We start from the raw sequence: 19276 nt of genomic DNA, 5'->3' as shown, positions 1-19276 counted from the left end.
TGCAAAGGGTGTGTGGGAGGGGAGCGACTCCAGTTTCACAAGAAAAAGTGTACCTCATATAAGTTTGTATAATTCTGAAATCCTTCGAAAGATCAATTTCATCACAATCGTCTTCAGGGATTTTCCATTTATTTCTGTGCTAGACTGGACAGTAGCTGGGAAAGACAAGTTCAAGCTCGTACTTTCCTGGCTGTTTAAAGAAAACATAATACAGTTCCTTCAGACAGACTTCAAGTGAAAATGCGACTGTAAATGCAAATGTAAGGTTTTTCAAACTTTCATTCTGTAATTTGACAATGGTAAAATCTGGTTCACAAATACTTTTGATCTAAAAAGTATGCACAGTAGCATATTTGAAAAACCTCATTGCATCAACAAATACCACAATCCCTTTTACACTCCTTGCTATTGCAGGAACCATGAGACTATTAATTATATGTCAGTATAATTCCAAAACTGTATCTTCTCAGTCCTCTTCCCAGAGAAAAAGACCCAAAATGTAGCTGAAATCAACCAGCCCACTCAAATGCAAGGAAGAACTAGATACTGTTCTCTAAAGAAATTTACAAGTTGAATAACTGTGGTCCCTAGAGTATATAAAATTAAGCAGATTTTTTTTCCCCCCCAATTTACAGAAACATTGTCTGTTTCCTAATATGTAACAGAAAAGCTATACTTCCAGATCTTCTTTACTTCTCACATACTATTTTCTTTGACCAGTCTGACATTCTGTAATAACATAGTTCACACTCCAGCTACGTCAGCTTTCCAGAAACTTGTTCCTAAAAAGTAAAGTATCAGAGTTTACCTGCAAACTGGAACCTTAGTAAAACAAAGTCATTTCATAAAGCAAGGGCTAATGGTTCTTTGCAGCACCAGTTACTTCTTTGTTTTGCACCTCTAACACTGATCAGTCCTTTCAACTTCAGTAGACTTATCATCCCCCAAAGTTAAAATCTTACACCTAACCTTCTGCTACTTAGCAAATCTCTGCCACTGTTTCAGTGGCTGGTGCCAGGGTCACTGGTGGCAGAGATCCATCTCAGCTGTTACCATAAGGAGCACCAGCTGGGGCAAGTACAATTTCTGCACCCACCTTCTGCCATGCTGGTCCCTGTCTGATTTGAGAAATGTCACCTGGAAGGCAGAGAGTCTGTGGTTTGGAGAGCCTGTTTTTGAACCATTTGTCAGTCTTAATCTATTTGGAATAAAAGCTGAATCGTGGGCATAATAGGAATCCTACAAAAATGAAATATATAAACAAAATGGGAGAAATATTAAGCCCCAGTTTTAGATCTTGAAGCTTTCAAAAAAACCAAAAAGGTGCAAGCTCTACAATCATATGACTGCAAGAAATATTAAATAAGTCCAGGGAGATGTGTACATCTAAGTAGCCAGGCCTACATGTCTGTGTGTAACATAAAGCCAAGCATGTTAAAATACCTACATTTGAATACATTGGCTGCTAAAATTACTTAAACTTACAGGCAGCATGGACTTTTGAAGCCAAGAAGTTGATAAAAAATTTTTGAGCTATTGAGGCATTTGTTCTTTTTTGCATTGCTTACACAGAAAGCCTGTCTAATCACTCATGTTGGAAAAACATGGTAGAGATATGAATGGAAGGACCTGTTGCTTTTGCTGTGCTGTTCTAACATTCTGTGGTTTGATCTCTCTTACTTTCTCTGCTGTTCACATCATTTCATCTGCTGTTTACCCAGTGTGTTTCTGCCGAACATAGAGTTATGTACTTACTGATAAATAAATATTGACCAGAATGACAACCAGAATTTTCTCCTTTTCAACTAGACAAAAAAAAAAATTGTTTTAATTAGATAAAAAAACCTGGCAGAAACAAACCACTGAATCTCTGCATTGCTGGGTAAAGCTGCACACTCCTTTGCAGATGAAAGCTGGTTTTTAGAAGCAGAACAGTCTTTAGAAAAGCATCAGTCCAAGGTCTCTGACCTGTGGTCTCTGATTCTGCTAAGTGCATGTTTATTTTTACATTTTTAGGGATGCTTTTCTTGCTAGTAACCAAAAACCAGTAAAAGTCAGAAATCTAAAGTCATTGCTCACTTCAGAATTTACATGGGCCAGGAACTTGTGAGGTTTTGTGTAGATGAGCTGAACCTGCCTGCTCTCTAACAATGTAGGAGATTTTTTTTTTTAAATTTTAATGTCTATTTCTTAAAGCAGGGATCGTTACAAGAAAAGGAGGAGAGTGATCTGGACTACATTTCCTCACAAAGCCCCAGTGTTCAAGAATGGCTGGCACAAGCAAGAACTACTCGGTCACAGCAGCAGCAGAGTACCCTACAGCAGCAGAAAGTTGGTGTTCTGCCTTTCTTTTACTCCCATCTTTAGATTGCATTTAATGCTATAGCTGAGCCACTCTTCTTAATATACCCACTGAAATATTAATTTTTACACTGTTTCATACTCGCTGCTTTGGTAATGATGCATCTGAGTTCCCTGTCTTATATCTGTAACAGGCAGGCAGGTTAGACTTGGATGACCATGGTCAACTCACATAATCAGTAGTATAAAGTTTGTCCATCAGCAGAATAAAATTGAATCAACCCTTTAAGTTACTCTAAGGAGAGATGATAATACTCAAAATAATAACTTTGTCTTCATACAAGCAAAGATACACGTATTACATTATATATTGTGTTGAATGATTTGAAGATATTCTTACTAGGGTAGGTTCCAGAAACTGCATTGTACCAGTTAATTAGTTCAGTAATCCAGTTTATGTACCAAGTTTTTCTGTGTCTCTGGCTGGATATTTTGGACTACTTTTGGTGTTCAAGCAAGCCATTTCAGAAGTAGCTCAGCTAACTTTGCATGGCAGTTAAACAAGGTAGACATATCCTTCCAAGGCAAAACCAGTCTGTTTGAGATTTCTTCTGTTTTGTGTGACTTGCTGTGCTAGGAGCTGGAACAAGAGCTAGAAGAGCAGAAGAATCTGCTTCGATCAGTAGCATGCCGTGGAGGAGAGATCCTAACGCAGCAAAGCTCTACTGAAGGGCTGTCTATAAGGTGTGCTTTCATGTGTTGTTCCAAAACATAAATTTCTGTGGCTGTACTTTGTCAACCCTATGCTTACATCCCTCTTCTGCCCATTGTCCTCTAATTTTTGTTTTTTTTGTTTTGTTTTATCATTTTTATAAAGCACCAAAGCTACTGGAGTCCTGGTTTATAATCTACGGGTCTGATAATACAGTTACACAAACGGTTTTGTGATAATAGATCACCTTCAGCATTTAGAAATGCTCTTTATTCTTATTAACAGGAGTCACACTAAAATTGAAGACTAGTGAGACTCATTAGACAAGCAGTGGATCAGTTACTGTAACTTTATGGGCCATTGCAGTGTGTGAATCACATCCATCTCAAACATTGGCATCTGCCATTGTAACCAGATCTTTTCAGATGAGATACTCATTGCTTAATTTTATTTTTCCTGCAATTAGAAAGTATTTTTCCTTTTGAAGCCCTCTAATGCCAGAAATTACTCAACCAGTCTCCTTCTGCTTGAGGCTTACTTCTGTCGAGTGATGGTGTACTATAGAAATTAAAAAAAAAAAACACAAAAACAAACAAACAAACAAACAAACAAAAAAAACCCCCACAAACTACCAGGCAGAAAATTGTATGTGTGATTAACTGTTTACCAAAGCTAAAGTCATATGTTTTTCTTTCATTAAACTGTGAAGGAAGGACATAGTTCACCATTTTGAGAAAGGAGATGAGGAAAAAGTCAGATAAAATATTTATTTTAATTCATGCTTTGAATTAAAAGCTCTTTATAGGTTACATTTCAATGTAGTATAACCCCCAGTCTGGTTTGGGGAGTTTTTTACTTATTTTGGGTACTTGCAACTTCAAACAGTCTTTTCGAAAGTGCATTGTATTTCATCAGATAAGAACATCTTTCTGTTCAAACCACCCTTCGTGTTATTTTTGGAAAAACAAAACCAAAAGGTGCCACCAAGTCAAAAAAGTAGCACTTAATTTAAATGTAGAATTTCCAAATGGAAAATTATAACTTTAAATTATTATAACTTGTGTATTTATTAAACCTTTATGCATCTTCTGATTCAGTGAGAAGCCTGATGTACTCTCTGAGGAACTAGTCTTAGAAGGTGAGAAGCCATCATCTGAAGAACAGATGAAGAGGAAATGGGAAATCCTATACCAGGAATTCAGTACCAAGCAGAGACTGCTCCAGAAAGCTTTGGAAAAAGAACAGCTGGTAGCTTTTTTAAATTTCTCTTTCCATTTTCCCTTTGAAAGTAGTTGTTACAACAAGAGGTACAATATGTAGATCCATTAATGTGCTGTAGTTAAGGCATGAGATATGGAGAAATTTATTTTGTGACACCTTTAAAAACTGTTGCATATTGGCGCCAGCACTGCTTATGTTCAAAGTGATTTGAATTGCACTACCATCAGGTTAATGAACTAGAAAGGAAGAAAGAGCTCAGACAAAAGTGTATATCTACTTATCTAACTCAGGATAATTCTGTAGCAAATCATCACTCTGGAATTGATCAGTACTCTGGCAACAGCTTAGAGGAAAACTGTTATTATCAGTTTGAATTTATTGGATACATTCAATTCTTGATCTTACTGGGTGAGGAATTTTAGGAAGAGTATTTTTCGTGAAAGAAATGGGGATTAATCAATTAAACTGGGGACAAACCAAAGTCTGTATTAACATGCATCTTCCATTTTATTGTTAATAGACCCAAATCCACTCTTCTTTGCATAAGGCTCCATTAATCAGCTTCCAAAGTTCTAAATAGCTTGTATTAATTAAAGAGTAATTGATAATATTTTTGGTAAAAACTAGTAATTTTTAATTCTGGCTACAAGCATTTATCCTGCATTTGTAGTGAACCTCCTGTTGAGTAATATTTATGCAAAATATTCATGACAAGGAGCATTTGTGGGAGGACCATGAGCATTAGCAGGTGATAGCCTCAGTCAGTAGGGAATCTGTACAGCTGAATTTTGTGCCCTACATATGGTAGATGCATCCTAATTAGTGCTTCTCTCTCAGCAGCTTTATAGCAGACCAAACAGACTAATACCTGGAATGCCTTTGTATAAGGAGGAGACACAGGATGAAGATAAATCCTTAGTGTCACCAGTGCTGGTTGAATTGAATCAGGCCTTTGAAGATGTCTCATCTGAGGTAATTTTCAGTTGTCTTTACACCTGTCCTACTGCAAAGCCACATTAACAGTGAAAACTCCTCTGGCTATGACCTGGAAATCCAGGCCTTTCCCAAATACTAGAAGTTGGGAAGACTGTCTTGTACTTCTATGCTGGACTTCTCTGGTTCCTTTGCCCAGGCTGGACGGGTGGAGGAGACCCTGCATCTGGAACAGAAGCTGTATGATGGTGTCACTGCCACGTCCGTGTGGCTGGATGGTGTGGAAGAGCAAGTCTTTGTTGCTACAGCTCTGTTGCCAGAAGAAGAAACAGAAACCTACCTCTGCAAGCAAGAGGTGAGGAATGCATGAGTAGGAGTTTCTTTTAATTGCCAATAAGTGTGCATTTTATGTAGTGTTCAGAACAAAGGTGTTAAAATCCTGGATAAGTGACATGTCGCTGACATAATCTCTGTGTAACTGCAGCATTCTGCAGTTGGCCATGTAGAGAATGTTGCAGAAAGCATGGACTCTTTCTTCTGTTTAACATCTAAGGATTAGCGAACACCACATTGTCGAAATTGGAACAAAGTGAAAAAGAGGGAAGAATACTCTGAGATATAGAAACAGCACAGGTTCATCAACATTAATTAAGGGTGAGGGAGGTGGAAAGAATTGAGTGGTGGGGGGGAGAGAGAGGCAATAGGACAAAGGAACAATGATTTTCAACTGAAGAGGATAGATTCAGACAAGATATAAGGAAGAAATCTTTCAAAATTAGAGTGTGGAAGTGCTGGAGCAGGTTGCCCAGAGAGGAGGTGGATGTCCCATCTCTGGTAGCATTCAAATTCAGGCTTGAGAGGGCTCTGAGCATCCTGATTTAGATGAAGATGTCCGTATTTACCTCAGGAGGGTTGGGCTAGATTTTAATCCAACCCAGATGTTTCTGTTCCAGCACTTGTTTTCCTTGGAGCATGGAATATTTTTACTATCAGAGATTACTGTAGCTTCCATCTTTTTCTCATGTGTGTTTCTACCAGCCATGTAAAAAATTCACTACATCATTGCAAAATTGGCTATGGCTATGGCAATGTTTACCTCCTTTCCGGAATGTCTAATTGTCACTTCTGTTTTTCTACAAAATTAGTCTCTTGCCAAAGAAATCAAAGATATAACAGAAGAAGTGGATAAGAACAAGAATTTGTTTGCTCAGATATTTCCTGAGAGTAGTGATAAGAGGGTTATTATAGAAGACACTTTGGATTGTCTCTTGAGAAGACTGACCTTACTGGAGTCGGTGGTAAATCAGAGATGCAACCAGATGAAAGGACGGCTCCAGCAAATCATCACATTCAAGGTATGAGGTGTTGAAATTAACAGAGGTCTGTGTCAAATGGGGATATAAAGGCTGTGAATTTTTCGTGCCAAATCAAAAGAACAAAGTTGTCACAGGTTTTTTATTGAAAAATCAAATTTCTCAAGCTATGCAATATTTGATACCCTAATAATTACTCAAAATATAAACTCTCCACTGGAAGGCTTCTAAAACTCATGCAATTACTGTAAAGTGATAATCTTTTCTGTGCTGTCTCACCCTGCTGGCACTACAGCAAGTAGTCTGTGGAAGGTATAAAAAAATGGAAGGAAGGTATTAAAAAAAAAAAAAGGAAGTCTGTGCAGGTATAAAAAATGCTGATAAGTGGAGAAATGTGCACTTACGGAAAACTTTTCAGGCTTCAGAAATGCTTTCAGATCTTACTTGGTGTCTGCATTATCTCCTATTATTATTGTTGTTGTCATTATCATTGTCATTAATATATAAAGCCTTTCAGTAGGGTTTATTTTTAATTTAAAAAAAACCATAAATTTTTAAAAAAAAACCTTTTGTCTTTAGATTGGGTCATCTTTGCATAGAGTCTTACTACTAGATTTCCTTTCTAACTCCCTAATCATTCCTCTGCAATCTCCCATTTTTCAATGAAAGACTTCCCTTTGCTGATGACATCAAGGCTGATTAGAATTCATTGCATTATTCTTAGAGGTTTTCAGTATTTAAAATAATTACTGAATGTAAAAATAAGTACTAAATCATTAATGCACCTCTTATGTAATGCTGAAAGTCTCAGAAAAATGTGCTGATAATTTTCTGTTGAGTGCAATAAAAGATGATTAATTGTATTTAAGCAAAATTATTAAGTAATATTTAGGTGTCTGTTCTGATAAAATATTGTAAAACTTTCAGCTTGTGATTAGCCCTGTAATGTGCAGAGGTCTTGTTTACTTATGTGTTATATTAGCTCAAGTTTGTAATTAAAATAACTTGCCTTAAAAAGTAAAACAAAGCTTGTTTACAATCATATGTGGTTGAATAAACTGCACAAGAATTTTTTTTTTTACATTAAGATAATGATTCTTAGTAATTAATCATTTAATTGGAAGGCAAAAGTAGAAGTGCATTCATGGGGTATGATTTAAGTGTTAGTCCCTTTAGCTCTTAGTTTCCATAGCTGGATTTTCAGCACCGTTAAATGTTTTGTATCAGCTAATTGTGATGCTTTTTGAATAGTTTTTATGCTGTAGTGCTACCATGTAATATTTAATGCTTTAAACTTCTTGAAGCATAGGATATTTTTCAGTTGTTTTGTGCTGTGATTGGCTGTAATTTATTGGTTTTGTCTCCTGTAGAATGATCTGAAGCTCATGTTTACATCGGTGGCTGATAACAAATACTTACTTCTACAGAAATTAGCAGAGGCAGGTGACAGACCAGAAACAGAACAAATGCAGGTACTACCACATATCTGTCACTTGGGGAGAGGGGAAGAAGTAAAGTTTTTATCCAAAGTATAAATGGATTCTAGAGAACTGTTCCTTTAAATGGGAGAACATAGATGTTCACATTAAGTATAAGAAAATAAGTATGTCCAAGAGTGTATTACACATATTTATAAGTAAATAAAACAAAAAGGCACAACAACAAAAAAACCCTAGCAAAAGTGTCTCTCTCATCTCCCCAGCTGACCTAGTACCTAGTTAGGTTTATACTGGGCAGTATATGAAAAAAATAAAACTTCAATAAACAAAAAAAGTCCAGAGTTTTGCTAAATTGTTTGACTATTAAACTTTAATAAGGACCAAGGGCACTTTCCTGCCCACTGGTTTATAGTGATGTCTTTACTGTTACTCAATTTAAGGCAGCAGTTATTATTTCTTTATCAGGAATGGCCTGATGAATAATTAATTATTTATATGAAAAAGTACATCCTGTTTTCTTGTTTTTGTTTTGCCAGTGAGAAAAATGAATGAGGCTACTTTTTGTAGATATTTCTTGTTAGTGATGTCTGGTGCCAGCAGGTGGCTAAATGGAAGAGAGTTACCCTTCAGCTAAACAGAAATACTGGACTTTATATACCTGACATTCAAATATTGAAGGAGTATATGTCTTCTGTATGAAAAAAAGAGGTTCATACTGTGTCTTTCTTTTCTATCACTTGTGATGCCAAACATTGGCAAAAATTTATTTCCAGTATGATTAATTTAACTACCAGCTAGGAAAACAATGTGTTAACAAAAGAAAGTGCAATTATTTGTTGCAGAAAATCTCCCTTGGCTGATAAAACATTCAGATTTAAAAGCATTGCTGCTTGTTCAATATGTGATTAATAAAGTAGAGGTAAGGCTCTTAATCAGCCTGGTGACTTCAGTTGCATGAAATGCAAGTGTAGTGACTGTATTGTACAAACTCCATGCTGCTGAAAGGCAGGAGTTCTACTTCACATACATAGTTTAAAATTATTTGGATAGGAAGCTTCCAGAAAGGGCCTCAACAAAGGACTTTAAGTACAGGAATCTACCTTGCACTTTTAACTTTGTTATAATCTGCATGTGTTATTTCAGCAGACGCCTAGGGATGCTTGTAGCTTCCACTGGAAAAAAACTCATCGCCTTCAGGCACTTGCAAATACCAGTCTGTGTTCTTAAGTTGTAGTTTTCCAATTGCAAAAGAAGAGGTACAAGTCTTTTCATTGACAGTAATGTTGGCCCCATCCCAGTCTTGAAATGGAACTACGCAGAGCTCTTTGCATTCATACGTGGGTTCTGCTGTGATGGTTGATTTCTTGGTGCTCAGAGATCACAGGAATGACTGTTAATAAAGAAAAATTCTTTAAATGACGTTGTTACATTAAAAAAAATATTTGGGGCCTCTATTGTATAGTTAAAAGCATGGAATTTCATAGCTCTGTTTGGTATAAAAAATACTAAGCATAGTATTTTATATGATAGTAAAACAGCTTGTTATTAAAAATTGATAATGATATGCTTATTTAACTTTAAGAAAAAAACTGGGCTTTCCTAACTTTTAATTAATATGTTTCCTTCCTTTAAAATCCATCTTTTAAAGTTTCATCCTTTAAAATTTCAGCACACTGAAGGTGTGATTGGTACTTCAAGCAGAAAGAAATCTGATCATAGGCCAGCTACACTACTGTTACTGAAACTTAAAACTGAGCAATATAATTTTCATATACAGGTCATACTGCAGGCAGAAGAAGGTTTAAAGGAACTAGATGCTGGAATCAATGAATTAAAGAAGCGTATAGACAAGCTACAAATTGACCAACCTTCTGTACAAGAATTGTCTAAAATCCAGGTATGGTTCATTAGTTCCATCCTAGACCTGTCCATCCTATCACCTTTCTCACCTGTGAAAGCAAAGGAATACTTTTTATTATTCATCAGGTAGTTTAGGAAAAGGGATTTTAAGGCATTTCAGTATGTATAAAAGATTATGTTTTGTCTGGTTCACCTCGTTTTACAATTTTGCCTCTTCAGATTTTCTGACATCTCTGATATTAGCAGTATTAATTGTAAAAATCTACAAAACCATGTTTTCTGCCAGCTCTCATCCACTCCCTTTTCACACAGATGACATTAATCATGTAAACATAAATTTGTCTGCTGAAGGTTCATCCCTTTTCTCACCAGAGTCTCATGATCTGTGGTTTAGTACTGTCTCACATCTATCATTCAGAGAAGGAAGGGGGTAAAGGAGGACAGAGAGTGAAGTGAGACCTGAAACTGGAAAGGTTCTGCTTTTCCTAGAACACCTCCTATGTCAATACATGTGGGCAATTGATCCACAACTTCTGTGAACCTGTTGAAAGTCCTTTTTGAACAGTTTGGCTGATGCAAGGGAATGCTTGAGGAAATATCAAGGAGAAGGTTTATGAATTAATTTTACCATTTACAATGATGTAATAATAAATTGGAAGCAAATAAAAGAGTTGAAACTGGACCATAAACTTACTAAGCCAACTAGGTAGTGATATCAATTAAAAACGAATGACTAAGAAATAAATCACTAAGAAATGTGTCTTTTGCCCATTTCTTTATCCTTTTGGTCTTAGCACCTCCTCCTGGTTTGTTTGGGTATTTATTTTTTTTTTTTTTCTCAGTGTATGTGCCATTATGCTCCCCCTCTCCTTCATTACAGTTTTTGGAAAAGCCTTTCTTTGGCTTTTTCTGACAGTTTTGCTTCTCACAAAATTCTGTTTAAGGCTAGGAAAGCCAGCTGCAGTCTGAGCGTGGGCACTTTGTTGTAGCACTGGATGATCATAGAGATATTTTTGTTGTTGGAATGTCTTGCATAGATCAAAAGTATGGCTTATTTTGGTTATTGCAGTAAGTTGTATGTATCATGCTTGCTACCAATTAGATTCTGGGGAAGGAGAGGGAAGCAAACCTGACTTTGAGATGCCTATGGTCTGTATCCATGATGGAATCCATGCAATTCTCTGCATTATAAAAAGTAAAATGTAAACAGCATCTGCATTGCATGGTAGTCACTATTTTTTGATGCATTAAGCCAAATCTTTGCTACTTACATGAGCCTTTGGAATTCTGCTATTTTTTCCCCAAATGCATGTACTTCAGAGAGTTGCAGGTCTTGCTTATTTTTTCTGTCTTTAAATGGCGAGTTAATTTATCAATGAAGTCAGTATATCTGCAAACTCTTTTTGAGCTGGAAATAAATGTTATTCTGCTAGTATTCACAGAAAGTACAGGGACAGTAAGGTTGCTTCTAGGAAGGACCTGTAAGGTGTGAAATAAGACCCACCATTGTTGCCCTTTGTCCCCCAGGATAAGTATGATGAGCTGCTGATGATCATTGGATCCAGGCGGAGTGATCTGAATCAGAATATGGCTCTGAAGAAGCAGTATGAGCGGGCTTTGCAGGACCTGGCTGACCTGGTAGAAACAGGCCAAGAAAAAATGGCTGGTGACCAGAAAATGATTGTTTCTTCCAAGGAAGAGGTTCAGTCGCTGCTTGAAAAACATAAGGTAATAAACCAGGACATATTTCAGGACTAGTAATGACTGTAAGCTTGTTGTCATGCTTGAGCCCCAGTGGGAAACTAAGAACCACACAGCTGCTTCCTCCTTATGTGTTCCTTCCTTGGGGGGAAGGAGAATCAGAAGCAAAGGTAAGCCTTGTAGGTTGAAAGATGAATACTAATACTAATAGCACTAATAATAAAAATCATTGCAATAGTCAATATAACTGTAATGGAAAGGAGAGAGAGAAATAAACACAAGAGAAATAAATAAATTATGTACAATACAGTTGTTTGCCACCTCCTAACTAATATCCAACCTGTCCCCAAGAAGAAATCAGCAGCTTCCAGACAGCTCCCCCCAGCTTATTTACTGAACATGAGGCTCTATTGTATGGAATGCCCCTTTGACCTGTTCTGGTCAGCTGTCCTGCCCATGGTACCTCCAGGCTCCTCATGCACCTCCTCACTAGCAGAGCAAGGGAAGCTGGAAAATCCTTGACTTAGGGTGAACACTACTCAGCAACAAACAAAACATCAGTGTGTCATCAACATTATTCCCATAGTAAAGCCAAAACACATTGCTATACCAGCTACTAAGAAGAAAATTAACTCTACCCCAGCTGAAATCAGGACACTTATGAAGAGCAAATTGCTAACCTTCTGTTCCTAAAAAATTCAGTTCAGGAGCTTTTCAGAACAGTGGGCTAGACTGTATTTTAAATTGGGGCCAGTGAACTGTTCTGACAGACTGAGTTTCAAATGCTTTGTTGGAGGTGAACCCAGATGGATTGCATTTTGTTCATTATTCTAATAACAAATTCCTAGTATTGTCCTATCATGCTACATAGCAATTTCATCCACCACTCCATTTGTTTTCAACAGAAATTTACATTTGGTAATAGCACCCATAAATAGGACAAGTATTTTCCACGTTTTCATTAGGCAGAAATTTTTGGGGTTGTTTATCTGATTTAAGCTGGTTTTGTTTATGGAATGAGGGTCAGGATGGAATTTGTGTGGAAAGAATGACTGACTCCTTTCTTTGAATAGACCATTGTCTTTTTTAAATTATGTTTGATTTCATTAAATGCTTTGGAGTGAAAGGTTTACCTAATTCTATGTCGATACATGATTGTACTGCTTATGTCTTAAAATGCTCTTTTAGTGGTAATGAATTGAGTAATAATTGCACTTTCTCTTTTCTATTCTCCCTCTCCTTCACATCTGAATTTTTCAGGAATATTTTCAAGGTTTGGAGTCTCACATGATCCTGACAGAAACACTTTTTAGAAAGATGAGTAGCCTTGCCCTCTTGAAGGAAACTCAGTCACATTCAGAGATAATGACACGAGCTTCAGCTGTATTAAAGCTGGCTCATAAGCAAGGTGTGGAGCTGGAATACATTCTAGAGGTGAGAATTTCTGTGGCCTTTTCTGTACTTTCATTGTGATCAGCCACCAGGATATTCTATAATGCTGATTTCCTGTGCTTGGACAGAATTGATGAGCGTCAGTCCATTTTGTCATACACTCAAAGCACTGATAGACTACACACAGTGCGTCTTTTCTATTTAAGTGTTGCGACCTTCAGGTGGCACGAGTTGTGTTCCTCTAAGTCTAAAGAGTTGCTTATCTTTATCTGGTTAAGGAGAGCATGACAGTTTTATCCATGTGTATTTAGCAAAAGTTGAGCTTGGCACAGGGATGGTGTCTTTTTACAGGTCCACTGAACATTTGTGCTGTTATTTCTGTACTTATAGCTAACTGTAGGACTTCAGATTTAAAAAAAAAAAAAAAAGAAAAAAGTAATAAAATTTCTAGATACCCAGATTCACCATATACATGGATAATTTGTGCTTGTAGACCTGGATGCATCTGGATGAAGATTATCAGGAACTCACAAGACAGCTGGAGTCTGTTGAAGGAAACATCCCCACTGTTGGGTTGGTAGAAGAGACGGAGGACAGGCTTAGAGACCGGATTACACTTTTTCAGGTTGGTGCTTTGTAAACATTCTCTGCAGAAAACAGAGGTTGGAGGGATCTCTGCCTGTCATCTAGTCCAGCCTCCCACTTGAAGCATTACAGTTGTCTTGGCTGGATCAGCAACAGCTTTGGAAGCCTCAAAAGTGTGAGATCCCACAGCTGACCGGGGGACTAGTTGCAGTCCTACACCAAAATCTAGTATAAAAGGTTTTCTGTAATGCCCAGTCAGTAACATCAACTTTCAGCTTTGTCACCATTATCCTTTTTATATTGTGTGGCACTACTGAGGAGAATTTACCTCTATCATCTTTTTAATTTTACTGAAAACAGCTGTAGATCTTTGTTAGACTGGCCCTTGTTTGTCAGTCTAAAGCAAGCATATTTCCCACAGCCTCTTTGTGAAGTACATGTGCTCTAGGTCCCTAAATAACTTGGTTATTACACTGGACCCTGACTACTTCCTTCTTCCTCAGCTCAGTGAGACATGGGTCACAGCACAGTCAGATGGAGTAGATTTGGCCTCATCAGCACCACCTAGATAAGGATAATGAAATAACTTCATCTGGTTTCCACAGTTCTAATATAGGCCCGTGCTGTGCCTTGCCTGATAAGCTGCCAGGTTAAATACACTGCCAGTTTCCTTCCTGACCTGTACTGGGACATGCAACTAGTCACCCCAAGGTGCAGACATTGCATTTCTTTAGCCTTCCAAGGTTTCTGCTGTCTCCAGCCCCAAGTTTAGTGAAGAGTCTCTGGAATCAGTCTGTCATTTTTTGTCCCAGCCACTCTCCCTACATTAGTGTTTTCCACAGATTTACTGAAGGAATGCTGTCTGCCATGATCCATGCCATTAAGATATTGAAGGTATTTGGTTAAAATATCAGTAATCTCTGGAGTACTCTGCCCGTTGCAACCTGCCAGCCAGGCATCAAGCCTTTGATTACTAGCAATGAGACTGGTAATGCAGCTCATTTTCAGCCCACCAAACAGTCCATTTATCCAGCCTGAGCTCTCTCTGCTGCTAGAGGAGGGTCCTGTTGGAGATGGTGTCAAAGGCCATGCTGAAGTCAGTCTGATCCACAGAGACAGTAATTTTGTTATAAAAGGCTGTTAGTGAATTTAACCTGAGTATTCCTGGTCACTGGTTGGTCCTTTTTGTCACTGAAAATGGAATCCAGGAGTATGATCTTTCCAGAGAGCAAGGTGAGGCTGAACAGCCTGTGGTTCCTGAAACTGCCTTCCTCCCCAAATGCAACCAGTAGTTTAAATACAGTTTTTCTACCACATCCTGTTTCTTTGGTCTAGTGTTTTGGTTTTGTCTCGTTATACTAGACATTTTAGTTGGGGGTTTTTCATTCTCCTTTTTGTTTTACAGAAAAAATGTCTGCCAAATTTTTCTTGAAAATTGACTTTGTGTTGTTATCTTTTTAGTTATTTTACCAGACAGCCTTCTGCTTTTCATATGGTATGAGGACAATTTAAGCAATCTGTTCTGTGATTGTTTTGGTTTTGTTTGATGCTAGGCATTGTGTGTGCTAGTCCTGACACTAAATTAGTTTTTTTTCTTTTCTTTTTCTTTTCAGTTACATAAACTAGGTTGTTCAAATCTAGATTCTTGTATTCTGTTGTGTCATAGATGTTATTAATTGACCACAATTAGCTTTAAAATCCATCATAATAAATTTGTTATTATCTTAGAATTTTTAAGCCTCTGTCTAGGAACTTTTTTTGTATATATGTTATGTGTAAATACACAGACTCACAAATATATAAAGGTAATATTTAAAAATTCATTAAAAACTGTATTTTTGTGAAAGAGGAAATAAGAGCGATAGCAAGTTCATATACAGTAAGTTTGGTTGTTTTGTAGCTTTTATATTCAGATTATTTTCATCAGAACTGAAAAATGGGAATGCTTGTACATTTTATGCTCAAACTTATACCTATGTACAGATGTTTTTAAAAATCCATACTGTTTGGGTAATGATAGTGGAATTTAACAGGTATGTTTGCCCACATGTACAAATTCTTTAGTCATACACAAGTCACCACTTAAATTTAATCTGTCTCATTGTGGGTAATACTATTAACAACCTTTTCTTTTTCATTATCTTTTTTGCTTTCTTGTGCAATAAAAATTTGTCTCTGTGTTCAGGGGTTTGGATGGATGGGATGATCTTCTTTTTTTTAGCCATGAAGAGCAGGAGGGTAAATCAGTAAAAGAGTGAGATGTCCAGAGAGCTGAAGATAGGCATTGGAAAGGCTGAAGAGGGATCCACTGTGAATAATTTATAATAATTTATAATAATTTATAGTAATTTATAATAATTTATAATAATTTATATTGGACATCAACATTCTTTGCAGTAGATGGTAGGTTTTCAGCAGATGCTAAAGTTCTGGTATTTTTTTCTATCAGAAATGGTGTTGCCCCACAAAGATTCTTTTCCAGTTTAGAAGATCTACACGAAAAAGGATTTCATCATTAGGAGGAACCAATAGACATATTGACATTATTGGGTTTGTGGCAACATGTTCATCTTTTGAGCAGATTATCTGCATGATGGTTCTTGGGGAGATCTAGAGCTGGAGCAGAGGAAAAATTTAATGTTCTGTGGTGACATTGCATATGCAACAAATTGCAATAAAAGGAAAGTAAATGTTGAGAAAATGTGGTAGCAGAGATCTGCAGTTATCTAACCATCTCCTGTCATTACAGCATCTGAGATCCAACCTGACTGAATACCAGCCTAAATTATACCAAGTGCTAGATGATGGGAAGAGGCTGTTTTTTTCTGTTAGCTGCTCAGAACTCGAAGGTCAGCTGAACCAACTAGGAGAACGCTGGTTAAGTAACACCAGCAAAGTCACCAAGGAGCTTCACAGGCTGGAGACAATACTGAAGCACTGGACAAGGTAATGCTGATGTAATGGTAAATACAAAGTTCTTCACTTGTGCTTCTCAGTCAAAGCCATTCTGGAAACAGACATATTTGATTTAACATTTAAAAGGAAGTGCTCTGAGATGTATGTCATAGTTCGACTACTCTTCTGTTCCATAGAACATATTCTTTCTTTTTTGATAAAAGATGTAGCAGATAAAAGCTGGTGTCAGGAAATCTGAAAATGATTTCTTAGATGATTAATTCAGAAGACCCGGGTGCATACAGGTGTATAAGAAAAGTTGTGTGCTTCGCTGGGTAACGTGAGTTGCCTCTGCATGTTTTAGTGGATGCATTGCAACTTCTGGGTTCTTGTCTGTGTCACTGCATATATGGAAGGGAGCTTTTGGTACCTTACTAATGTTCACATGCTACTTTTGGAATTAATTATCTAGTTGGTGTAAAAGCTTTGTCTGTGAATCCCTGGCTAATGTGTGGACACTCATATTCTGTTATCTCATTAGTTGCTTGGCATGTGAAGTGATATGGAGATGGTTTCTGAAAAAAAAAATTAATTTCTGCTCTGAGATACTTTTTTGTGAAGATTTAGGAAGACTGAGCCTTCTAATGGAAGTGAAAAATCTGTTTGTGTGCATTGAGTGGGGTTGCAGCGTGTCCAAAAAGGTTTGGGACATATTTACTGTCCTTCATTAAACTTTTCTCGAAAGGCAAAGCTCTGGCACTATTAGAAATTGTGAGCGTAGTGGCTAAAATACGAACTTCCTGATACCATGCCTGTCTGTAAAATTAAATTATGTTTTTCTGGAATTTTATAAAATTAAAATTTCAAATCTGGCATTCAGTATCTTCTTCTAACACATGGAGGAAAGCCTGCTCAGTAGGAGGCAAGAAGTGGCGATGACTGTTTCAGTCTTTTTTAAACATATTGCCAGGTATCAGAGTGAATCAAATGAATTGACACAGTGGCTGCAATCTGCAAAGGAGCGACTTGAGTTTTGGAGCCAGCAGTCTTTGACTGTTCCTCAGGAACTAGAAACTGTCCGAGACCACCTGAACTCCTTTTTGGTGAGTTGTTCATGAACCTGGGATACCTATTTCTCTCCAATTACAGTTAAACAGTTGATTCATCAAATGGTTATGCTTCTTCTTACCATTGAGTATGTTGGTAAGTTGTTCTTCAGCTGGTGTGAATGCACATTAAGCACTTCTTTGCTGTATGCAACAATTATAAATCTTGAAGATTCCAAAAACAGAAAATGGCTTTATGACTGAACACAATTTTTTTTCTAACTTGCTGTGAAGTATAGCTGGTGAGTGCTAATAAAAAGTACATATTTTAAAGGGAAAGGAGGATATTCTTACCTTTTGGTGTTCTAAAACAGTAAGTGAAATTTAAAAATACTTAATTATTTTCACCAAAAATGGTTCTGCTTACAGGAGTTTTCAAAAGAGGTGGATACTAAGTCATCACAGAAATCTTCTGTCCTGAGTACTGGGAACCAGCTCCTCAAGCTTAAGAAAGTAGATACAGCTGCATTGCGTGCAGGATTGTCCCACATCGAAACCCAGTGGACAGAGCTCCTCACACAAATCCCAGCAGTACAAGAGAAGTTGCACCAGGTAAGAAAGCCAGCAATGATATTCCAGAAAACTAAGATATTTGATATTCCAGAAAACTAAGACTGTACAGTTGGCACTGACTAGTTGCTTCCTTTCTGAGTTTGTCCATGTGAGGAAAGATAAGAAAAAAGTTATTCCTGTTTTATTGTGGGAAAGCTGACAGTTTCAAATCCTGCCTGTCTAATACCCAGCAGTGTTACTTTCAGACTTCCATAGTTACATTTGTTAAATTTTAACTAAAGGACAGGTGAGGGTGTTTTCAACACATTGGTATGCTTTCTGGAAAAAGGGATATCACATCCTTGTCCCCTGTCAGGTTTGGGTAGTGGTTTTGTTCAAATTGAATATGTTAGGTCTGTATAAGACAAAATAGATCTAAAAACATTATTGATTATTGCTAGTATGTGTAGGCACAAAATGCTTTTGGTCATGTAGTTTTGGGGTTTTAATGCAATAATACTAAACTTAGAGAATTATACTGGTTGAAAAGGTGCCTTAATATATAGTTGCTATCAGTGTAAGCTGTTGTTTTAGTTTATAACTTAGAATGCTCTGGGAGTTAATAATAACTTTGTGATTTATGGGGAGAGAGGAAAGGTCACAAATCTTAACTGAATCTGGGATAGTAAAGAAGACAATGTTGTTCTGTAGTTCTCTGAATTGTCATGTAATGCAAAATATATATGTCCACCTAAAAATGTCGTAGAACATATTCTTGAGTAATTAAATGCAGGCAAGCAGTGCTCTATCAACTACTGAAACTGTGTTAATGCAAAGCAAGGAGTTCTTACCCATATTCTTCACAACATGACCTCTAAGTCTGTTATCTCAACAGCTCCAGATGGACAAAATTCCTTCTCGCCATGCCATCACTGAAGTTATGAGCTGGATTTCGCTGATGGAAAATGTAATTCAGCAGGATGAAGAAAATATTAAAAATGTAGTAGGACAGAAAGCAATTCAGGGTTATGTCCAGAAGTACAAGGTACTAAGTGGCAATATTATTAATCTTCCTTTTGAATTATCTCCGTTGTTATCACAATTAAATATATAGAAATATGTACAATACAAGTGATTTAGGGGGAAAAATCACCAAATTTGTAGAGTGGCTGGAATTTTATGCAACCTAGAACTGCAAAATATTTGATACTGTGGAAAAGAAGCCAAAATTACTTTTACTCTGCTATTTACTTATGGCAGGAATATAATTTTTAATATGCTTACCTTAATTTCTAGGAAAATCGAAAGCAATATGCACATTATTAG

At 37.0% G+C, this 19276-nt stretch overlaps 1 protein-coding gene across 3 annotated transcripts in view; it reads left to right on the top strand.

The window, feature by feature from the left end:
* Nucleotides 1–19276, top strand: part of SYNE1 (spectrin repeat containing nuclear envelope protein 1) — a 289742-nt gene that overhangs the window by 209164 nt on the left and 61302 nt on the right. The window contains exons 97-111 of one of the 3 annotated variants that reach the window (XM_041424009.1): nt 2200–2331; nt 2939–3045; nt 4111–4261; nt 5072–5206; nt 5367–5522; nt 6313–6522; nt 7851–7952; nt 9697–9816; nt 11307–11507; nt 12741–12914; nt 13366–13497; nt 16207–16403; nt 17323–17455; nt 17828–18010; nt 18846–18995. In XM_041424009.1, the coding sequence (XP_041279943.1) occupies nt 2200–2331; nt 2939–3045; nt 4111–4261; nt 5072–5206; nt 5367–5522; nt 6313–6522; nt 7851–7952; nt 9697–9816; nt 11307–11507; nt 12741–12914; nt 13366–13497; nt 16207–16403; nt 17323–17455; nt 17828–18010; nt 18846–18995 (2283 nt within the window). Of the gene's footprint in view, nt 1–2196; nt 2332–2938; nt 3046–4110; nt 4262–5071; nt 5207–5366; nt 5523–6312; nt 6523–7850; nt 7953–9696; nt 9817–11306; nt 11508–12740; nt 12915–13365; nt 13498–16206; nt 16404–17322; nt 17456–17827; nt 18011–18845; nt 18996–19276 lie in introns of all 3 variants that reach the window. The other 2 variants (XM_041424008.1, XM_041424007.1) reach the window with 2 other exon arrangements.

Source organism: Onychostruthus taczanowskii, unplaced genomic scaffold (genome assembly GCF_017590055.1).
Source record: "Onychostruthus taczanowskii isolate IOZ18803 unplaced genomic scaffold, ASM1759005v1 scaffold8, whole genome shotgun sequence".
Lineage (NCBI taxonomy): Eukaryota > Metazoa > Chordata > Aves > Passeriformes > Passeridae > Onychostruthus > Onychostruthus taczanowskii.
This window is presented reverse-complemented; position numbering and strand designations above follow the sequence as displayed.